This window comes from Sinocyclocheilus rhinocerous, unplaced genomic scaffold (genome assembly GCF_001515625.1).
Source record: "Sinocyclocheilus rhinocerous isolate Xijiao unplaced genomic scaffold, SAMN03320098_v1.1 scaffold1088, whole genome shotgun sequence".
Taxonomy (NCBI): Eukaryota; Metazoa; Chordata; class Actinopteri; order Cypriniformes; family Cyprinidae; genus Sinocyclocheilus; species Sinocyclocheilus rhinocerous.
Genome location: NW_015662001.1, coordinates 101539 through 110555, shown reverse-complemented (window position 1 = coordinate 110555; position 9017 = coordinate 101539). Strand labels below are relative to the sequence as shown.

The following is a 9017-nucleotide window of genomic DNA, read 5'->3' as shown; positions in this document are numbered from 1 at the left end:
TGGAGATGGGTAGGTTTAGGGATATGTAAAGTGGGAGGAGTTGGATCTCGAGTTGGAGTTGGTGCACCACTGTAATACCAGTGTACTTACATGGTAACTCCTCAGGAACTGTCCACTTAATATAAAGTGTAACATTCTGGACACCAACCACAATTTATATGTAAAGCCTAACTTACTGGCCGCTACTGTGTAACATCAGAGTAATTACATGATAAATCTAATATAAAGTGTAACACTTTCTTTACCGAAAAGTGCTGTTAGTCCTGTTACACATTTGTACTTACACATATCATTCAGTGGGTTGTTACATATGTGTAGTTACACACAAATCATAAACAGTCTCTCCAAACGAGCAGTTCCAGATTTCTCCCTATAATGACGTCATACTAGGGAAAGTCCCGCCCATTTGTGACACAGCCCTGAGTGAGAAGCAGCAGTCCACCATTACTGTTTTCTTGCTGTAGCTGCTGAATGTCTGCGTCAAAGAGGCATTGCAAGTGTCGTGTGTTGGGATGCACCAACGAACATTGGTCTCCATAGACCGCTGAGGACACGGTGGTTAAATTTAATTTTTGAAGGGAATGTCCCGGAAAAAAAACAGAAAAGTCCTATATATTTGTACTAATGTTTACGCCAGACTGCCTCACAAACGAGGGTCAGTTCAGTGCTGGAGTTGTGCAAAGGTTGATTCTGAGAGAGGGATCGATACCAACGCTTTGTGCGCGAGCATCAGCTCCAGACAAAGTAAGCATCACGCGTCATATTTTGTTTTCCAAAAGAGCTTCTTGGGACTCTATAAGGCTAATGTTGCTAAAGCTACCATGGTCTCTGCCTGTTTTCACTCATGCTGCCTTCACGTGCTACCAGAATGATCGTAAATAGGAATGTGGTAGTTAAAAATTGCATATGGAAGCAATGTGAAGTCGACCGCTTGAATTTGTCGAGCTCATAATGTGATGGCACGCGAAGGCACCATGAGACCAGCTATGTCGTTATTTTTATTGCGCCATGCTCCCCGTCTGTGTAATTCATAAACGCGCATTTACTGCACAGTACAATCAGATTGCGTGATATTGTCCTGTTTTGCCGGAGCATGAGATCTTGAAGCTCCACCCTCTTCTGAAAAGGGAGAAGGGTGTTCCTGCACAACCGGAGGCTGCAGTATCAGGACCGCATTTCTAGGACCGCATTTCCAGGACCCTAGTTTTTTGTAACAGCGCCACCTACCGAATTGGATGTTATAGCGGAGGCTGCAGTTTCAGGACCGCATTTCTAGGACCCTGGTGGTTTAGTTTGTAGTAATGTTTGTACATGTTATCAAAGATATTGAATCTCAGGAATTTTTTTTTTTTTTTTCAATTGTGATTTTTGATTCAAAATGCATCAGAGGTTAATACCTGCTTTGAGTCACAATTTTAAATGTAAACATAAATTAATTTACACTTAAAATATAAATGAAAAATGTATTTCAATCTTTATACAACGGAAAAAGTGGAGTACCTTAAAAGTCTTAGTTTCTTGAAATATACTGTGTATCGATTAACCCCCTTAAGTTTAAGTAATTAGCTCATTATCAGGTAAAATAAGGATGGAATCAAATGGAATCAGCAATCAGCCAGATATTTTAATTTTTGCAATGACACAATACAACAGCACAAAAAAGCCCCCCTTTTCCATCAGTTGCTGCATGGACAGAATGGCTGTAGGCTTCAACTCCTGAGAGCGATAAAGAGAGAGAGAGAGAGAGAGAGAGATAATTAAATAAGAAACATTTGCTTTAACATGTTCAACTGTAATATATATTTCTGATTAACACTTATGCACTGTTGGGGTTGTAGAGAGAGAACCAAACAGAATCATGTTACTGACATCAAACTCTAAACTACAAATTTTTTAAGTATATAAGAGCAATACTTACCAACTTAATGGTCTTCCTTCTTTCCTCAATTGTTTGTCAATCTTTCTATTCAATTCTTCCACTTCACTGAAATTCTTATCAGAGAACAATCATTGTTGGGTTAACAGAAATATCAGTAACAAAAGGGTGCACTGGGCATTGTGCAAAAATAATTTATATTCTACTCTGACCTGTAATGATAATCCGGACCAGAAAGGAAGACCTGCTCAGCCTCCTCCAAGGACGAATTCCATAGGACAGCCAGGGCATATATGATGGCCTATCAAAAAACGGTTAATTTAAATATACTATTATACCACTACTGAACAGCAAGCCATTATACATGGGTCCATACACGAGTAGCACCAGCATGCAGTTTATATTCAGTAGATTTTGTAAGTGCAGGAACACACACAAACACATTACATGATCCGGCATACCTCTTGAAAAAGAACACCACAGATGAACTGCACTTCATCATCAGTCCAAGCAAACATCAATAACAAAACTCAAAACCAAACATCCGATTTAGAGAGAGATGAATCAAGGCAGAAACGTCTCCAATGCAACGGCGAACTCCCATAACCTCTACGTCCCGTGAGTTCTCTGGCAGACTCATGCACCAACGCCAACAAACAACTATTCCTCTTTTCCTCTCATTGTTCCTGCAAGTCCTTTTTAAGACCAGTTGATTTAATCCAGGTGCAGCACCACGTCATCCAATCACCTGCAGACAGCCAATCACCTGTGACTTGGGAATAAACACAGTAACTCACAGTAACTCACTAAGACGTCACAAACTCCCCCTAAAAAAAAATCCTGCATCCAATAAAGGATCCTTAAAACATCAAACAAAATCAAAAGTGAAACTAATAAAAAAAACTACTTTCCTAGTTCTTTTTTTCTTCTTCTATGGCATCAATCCACCTTCAGTGTCCTTGTTTTCTTGTGTTCTCACAGTCACGTCAGTTTTCCCAAGCTACCTCCTTACCCCCAGCAATCTGGATCCTGAAAGCAATTTAAGACAGCAAAGTGAGCAAAGGAAAAACAGAAACTGTTCCAACACAACAGTACACTATTCAGAAGGGTCAGGAACCCGAGATAATGCATCTGCCACTACATTCTCAGCTCCTTTGATGTGTTTTATAGTCAGGCTGTAAGGCTGCAAAAATAGAATCCAACGCATTAACCGCTGACTTGGGGACTGTAAGGAATGCAAAAAAGTTAAAAAATAAAAAAAGTTGTTCCTCACTGTCAAGGTAGACAGGCACCCGGGAAGAGGTTAGCTTATGTAACCACTTAGAGGGCTTTTCGCTGAGTACACCCTATGGGCAAACCATGGTGCAAAAACAATTATTTTGAGGAAACTGATACATTTAAGATAAAGATACAATAATTTGCAGCAAAGTTAAAATATACTGTTAATGTTATCCCTAATTAAGGCCCTTGGTGGATCTTTACTATGAGTTCGTTTGTAAAGATGAATAAACGTGAACATTAAAACCCATTATGAGGCATTTGTTGCATCCAGTGGGGACATAATTACTGATTATAATGACTGACTTACTGTCTTTTTACACGTTACGTTGCATCGCACCGCGTAAACATAAAACCATGTCTGCATTTGTGATGAAAGAAACGACAACAAGCGCTGCTCTACACTGCTTAAAACTCGCGTTTGAATCGTCAGTGGCAAATCCTTTAAATATGAAAACATACTTACAGGCTGTGAGTCAGCATTATTTGTCAGAACACCGGCATTGTAGGCTACTCTTCCAGGAAACAGTCCTCGTCCTCCGTAAAATGCGTTGCACACACACGAATATTTGGGTTGAACTGTTCTGGAACAGTGTTGTAAATACAACTTAAACACTGATTTCTAGTTGTGTCCTCTTTTGGAAGGCCAAACAAAGTAGTTTCGCTTTCGCAACGAAACACAGCGTCTTACCGACATGGTGGCGGCGGCAGCAACAATATTACAGCGAGAATCAGTTACGCCTTCTTTCTTTGCGTATACATTTGGGCAGTGTTGTGCAAATCTTCCCACACAGTGACGTAGACATGTGGGGGCGTGTTTAAACGAGGCGTTTTAGGAGGGCATGGACGAGTCTTAACTTTTATAAAGAATATCTCTTTGGGTTTGAGACTTTAGTCTTTGCAACTTTAGGGATCTTATCTATTCACGAACAGCTTGTGACACTCCAAAGAGAAAGGAAAACTTGAAATCGCATCATATGACACCTTTAATGTACCACCAAATGCCCCTCAGATCCCTGTAACTAACCAAATCAATAAAATCACTTTATATTGGCCATGCAGAACATGGCAGAAACTAACACACGATAACCATGGACTGTATGTGGTGTAGACCTGCAGATTAGGCCTAAATTTGAACTAACTATTAAAACTGACAAACGACTCATTCATCACTGTAAAACAATGTCAAAACGACAGGCTAATAACACATATTGTGGTGCAACAAGGCAGTCAGCGCAGTTTAATTATGAAAGATGATTTATACTTACCTAATATGGTAAAACAATGAGTATTAAACAAGTTTTCACATTAAAACAGTAAACTACAGGTAAATCTGACACATCTCACATCAACATGCTTTTATCATCTTTTTAAGTTTAATTAATGTGCTGGCTAGATTTACTTATTACAGTCATTAAGGCAACAAGGTTTAATTAAATCATGGCCACAAATTAAGAACGGCGTAATAATTAATAAAACTAACACAATAATTCTTAATTTGTTGGAATTAATTATTAATTCATAGTTAGCAGCTCTCACTTTGGCTATGTAAACTTTGCATATACGTCATTTTAACGTTATAAAATAAAACTTAATTGAAAGTCGGTACTCACACTTTGATTGCTGTCCATGTCGTCCATCTTATATTGGTGTTCTTGGTGATCCAGTTCGGTAGGAGGCGCTGTCACAAAAAAAAACTGGGGTCCTGGAAATGCGGTCCTAGAACTGTGGTCCTGACATTGCAGCCTCCGGTTGTGCAGGAACATACTATTGGTAGCACCAGCTCATTTGCATTTAAAGGGACAAACACAAAAACGGTGCATTTTGGCTCATACCCTGAAAGTGGCAATTTCAACAAGCTATAAAAAATTATCTGTGGGGTATTTTGAGCTAAAACTTCACATACACACTCTGCGGACATCAGAGACTTATTTTACATCTTGTAAAAAGGGGCATAATAGGTCACTTTTAATACTTAAGTACTGTAATCAAGTAAAATTACTCAAGCATTTTACACCCCTGATCATTTGTGTCTGTTTTTGTATTTGTTAATGTTTGAAATGCTATTGAAATGTGAGTTTAACATTTAGTGTTTTTGGTATTTCTCCCCATTAGATAGGAATGTCTATTATATTGACTGTCACACAAGTGACTGAATATAATTGCTTTCCCAAGATGGCATCTAAGTGAATAGACTTGCCTAGAAAAGAACTGTTAAAACTGTTTGTAGCCAGGACTGAGCTGTTTGCAATGTTCTTGCCTTTTTATATGCAGTATACATTAGACTGTGTGTAAATGATTTATTAGTTTGACATCTGAGACTGTAAATAGTCAAATTTTGTCTGAATAAGTCTTAAAATCCTGATAAATGGTGAGGAAAGTTCTAGGGTCGATCCATAGCAAGTTTATAGAATACAGTTTGGATTGTGGCTTCTATCACAGCCTTTATGCAGTCAGAATTTTACTTCTTTTGTTAATCTCCTTTATTTTGTCTCTGTTGTTTGTCTTTGTCTTTGTTCTGTGCATCTACAAAATACTAACTTGAAGGAGGTGTGTATTTATGTATGCAAATAATGTAATATTTTATAGTTATTTATATAATTAACAGTAATACAGTTACTGATTAAAACTTTTAACTTTGGAAAAAAGTGAAGCTCTGAGAGAAAATAATATATTGAATACATTAAATGCATTGTATTATTTGACTTCTTTTAAGGTTGGTTATGTAAGGCTGATTTTGGAACAGGGGACTGCTTTGGAAGCTACGATTTTTTGTACATCTCACAAGTGAACCACCTTTGGCCTCTTCTGTCAACCTAATCATTATTATAAATCATGGCTCAGACAATATTACAGAGTCTCACCTTTACCTGCATGTGTCTTTAGATTCAACAATTTCGAGACTCAAAGAGAAACACAGCAGAAGAGGATGAGGAAGTACAAGAGGTCTCTTTTTATTTTATTTGCTTGCTATATATTACATAATCACTTCTTTTCACATTCATAATTCACTGACATTCCTATGTAAATTACCCTAGAAACATTCATTCTGTTTCAGGCTATAATTCGTGCAAAAGCTCATAGGGACCACAGAGATTCTGTGAGAGATGATGACCTCAACCTATCAGATGAGCCAGCTGACATTGCTGTGGAGTCAGATGAAGAGTCCGTTTGTCTTTGTCTTTGTTCTGTGCATCTACAAAATACTAACTTGAAGGAGGTGTGTATTTATGTATGCAAATAATGTAATATTTTATAGTTATTTATATAATTAACAGTAATACAGTTACTGATTAAAACTTTTAACTTTGGAAAAAAGTGAAGCTCTGAGAGAAAATAATATATTGAATACATTAAATGCATTGTATTATTTGACTTCTTTTAAGGTTGGTTATGTAAGGCTGATTTTGGAACAGGGGACTGCTTTGGAAGCTACGATTTTTTGTACATCTCACAAGTGAACCACCTTTGGCCTCTTCTGTCAACCTAATCATTATTATAAATCATGGCTCAGACAATATTACAGAGTCTCACCTTTACCTGCATGTGTCTTTAGATTCAACAATTTCGAGACTCAAAGAGAAACACAGCAGAAGAGGATGAGGAAGTACAAGAGGTCTCTTTTTATTTTATTTGCTTGCTATATATTACATAATCACTTCTTTTCACATTCATAATTCACTGACATTCCTATGTAAATTACCCTAGAAACATTCATTCTGTTTCAGGCTATAATTCGTGCAAAAGCTCATAGGGACCACAGAGATTCTGTGAGAGATGATGACCTCAACCTATCAGATGAGCCAGCTGACATTGCTGTGGAGTCAGATGAAGAGTCCACTTCTGCTCCTACAATCCGTGGAAGGGGGCGTGGCTCCAGAGGTGCAATCAAAAGAGGAAGAGCAAGAGGTATTTACATAAACATAAACATTCACAAACATATTAACAGTTTCTTTGATAACTACTTACAGGTCACACCACAAGAGTTGTGAAGACATCCTTTTGTGGGGAGGTGGATGCATCACAATTAAAAGAACCAAAGACTTAAACTACTTCAGTCTGTGTGCATTGAATTTATTTAATACACGAGTTTCACAATTTGAGTTGAATTACTGAAATAAATTAAATTTTCCACGACATTCTAATTTATTGAGATGCACCTGTATACACTAAATCAACTAAATTCCAACCTGGGGTCCGCGCACCCCTAAGGGGGGGACAAATCAATTAATATTATTGCAGCAAAGCCCTGCTTTGAGGTAGGGCTGGGCGATAAAACAATAACTATAATTATCGTGATATAATTTCTCAATAAAACAATAACAAGCATTTGATAAATGTTCGATATAATGTTTAAGCGCCAAAAGCGGAAACAAAACCGTGACACTGATTTGAAGCACGCCACACGGAGCTTTTATCCCCTCAGCTCAAAGTTCAAAAGGCAGTGCAACGCGAGCTTACTAGAGCAGATGCGTTTACTCGCTGATGAGTTTCGGTCACACGACTCTAAACAGCGCTGTGAGATCCAGTGTGAAGCACTTGAATTCAGCGAAGAACACATGACTCTGTGATTTAAACTAGTTTAAAGCCTGTTCAAACAGCAGAAACACTGTGCGCAACGATACAGTCAGAAGGCTTTTCTACAAATCGCCATAATTTACCATGGATTTACTGTAGTAACAACTGAAAAAAAAAAACTTGCCCCTTTTAGACTTGCACTCTATTCATTTACTAACTACTTGTTTTCTTTTTTTTTAAAAACACACACACTATCTTCTCTAATCATTTTATATTCTATCTATTTTCTTTTTATTTATTATATAATTTTTAAAAAAAAAGAAAAGAAAAGAAAAAAACCTTGCTACGTGTACTGCGTTAAGCTAACTGAGACTTATTATAGCACATATCATTGCTCTCTTGTTGATTTTGATTGCTTCCATTGTCCTCATTTGTAAGTCGCTTTGGATAAAAGCATCTGCTAAATGACTAAATGTAAATGTAACTGCACCATTGATGCAGAAATGTGGGATATTCGTATCAAATTTTATTATAATGTAGATATATATTAAATCTATTAAAGGAGTAATGGAATATAATTGCAGTATTTTTGTGATTAAGCTATAGCTTTTGTGCATTTATACTAAATGTATTTAGACTACTGTTTTTCATAAAAATACTTAGAAACCATATAGTTGCATTTTTACCGTCTTATTTACCATGGTATGTGTGGTTTTTTCAGTTTAACGCGTTAAAAATATTTAACGCAATTAACGCAGGGACGGGGCTAGGGTTGGCCACCCCACTCACAACTGCTGCTTCTGTCACTTTTTCTCTTGACAAGAAGTGCATTTATTCAGTCGCAGAACGACTGAGAATGGGAGATGTTTCAGACGCACGTTCCACTTCACTTCAGCGCCAGGCGCGATTCGAGCGAGCGCGGAAACGGTACTGTGCTCTTAGCGCATGCTCTTCAATTGCACGCACAAAGGTGCCGGCGCACGCTGTAGTCTGTATCCTTTCATGTCAAAGTGCGAAATAAACTACGTGCATGCAATGTCTTGGTCAGTTAAGTCATGAAGTTACCAAAAAGGCGATTAAAGCTGCCTTAAAACTGTGCATGCATGTAATATATTTTATATTAGTCACATTAAATCCGCGTCACTTTCAGCAGCGGCAGCTCTTAAAGAAATAGCAGCCAAAATAACCTAATAACCAGCTGCTGTGATGTCTATTAATCGAAGGACAAAGAAAAAAAGAGGGGAAAATAACTTTTATAGCTTTAAAGGGGTCATATGATGCTTTTTTAAAGATCATTATTTTGTGTATTTGGTGTAACAGAATATGTTGACATGCTTTAATGTTC

The 9017-nt window shown here is 37.6% G+C and overlaps 1 protein-coding gene and 1 long non-coding RNA gene across 2 annotated transcripts in view; one reads left to right on the top strand and one right to left on the bottom strand.

Annotated features, from left to right (window-relative positions):
- The window catches only part of LOC107727241 (double-strand break repair protein MRE11A-like), a 142636-nt gene that overhangs the window by 74725 nt on the left and 58894 nt on the right, over nucleotides 1–9017 (top strand). Inside the window, exons 12-15 of the mRNA XM_016537046.1 lie at nucleotides 6041–6100; nucleotides 6213–6323; nucleotides 6711–6770; nucleotides 6883–7063. Coding sequence (XP_016392532.1) covers nucleotides 6041–6100; nucleotides 6213–6323; nucleotides 6711–6770; nucleotides 6883–7063 — 412 coding nt within the window. The remainder of the gene's footprint in view (nucleotides 1–6040; nucleotides 6101–6212; nucleotides 6324–6710; nucleotides 6771–6882; nucleotides 7064–9017) is intronic.
- Nucleotides 1654–2376, bottom strand: LOC107727242 (uncharacterized). Its single transcript, XR_001638335.1, has 3 exons — nucleotides 2338–2376; nucleotides 2089–2177; nucleotides 1654–1716 (listed from the first exon to the last, which is right to left on the bottom strand). It is a non-coding gene; the product is annotated as an uncharacterized LOC107727242 (long non-coding RNA).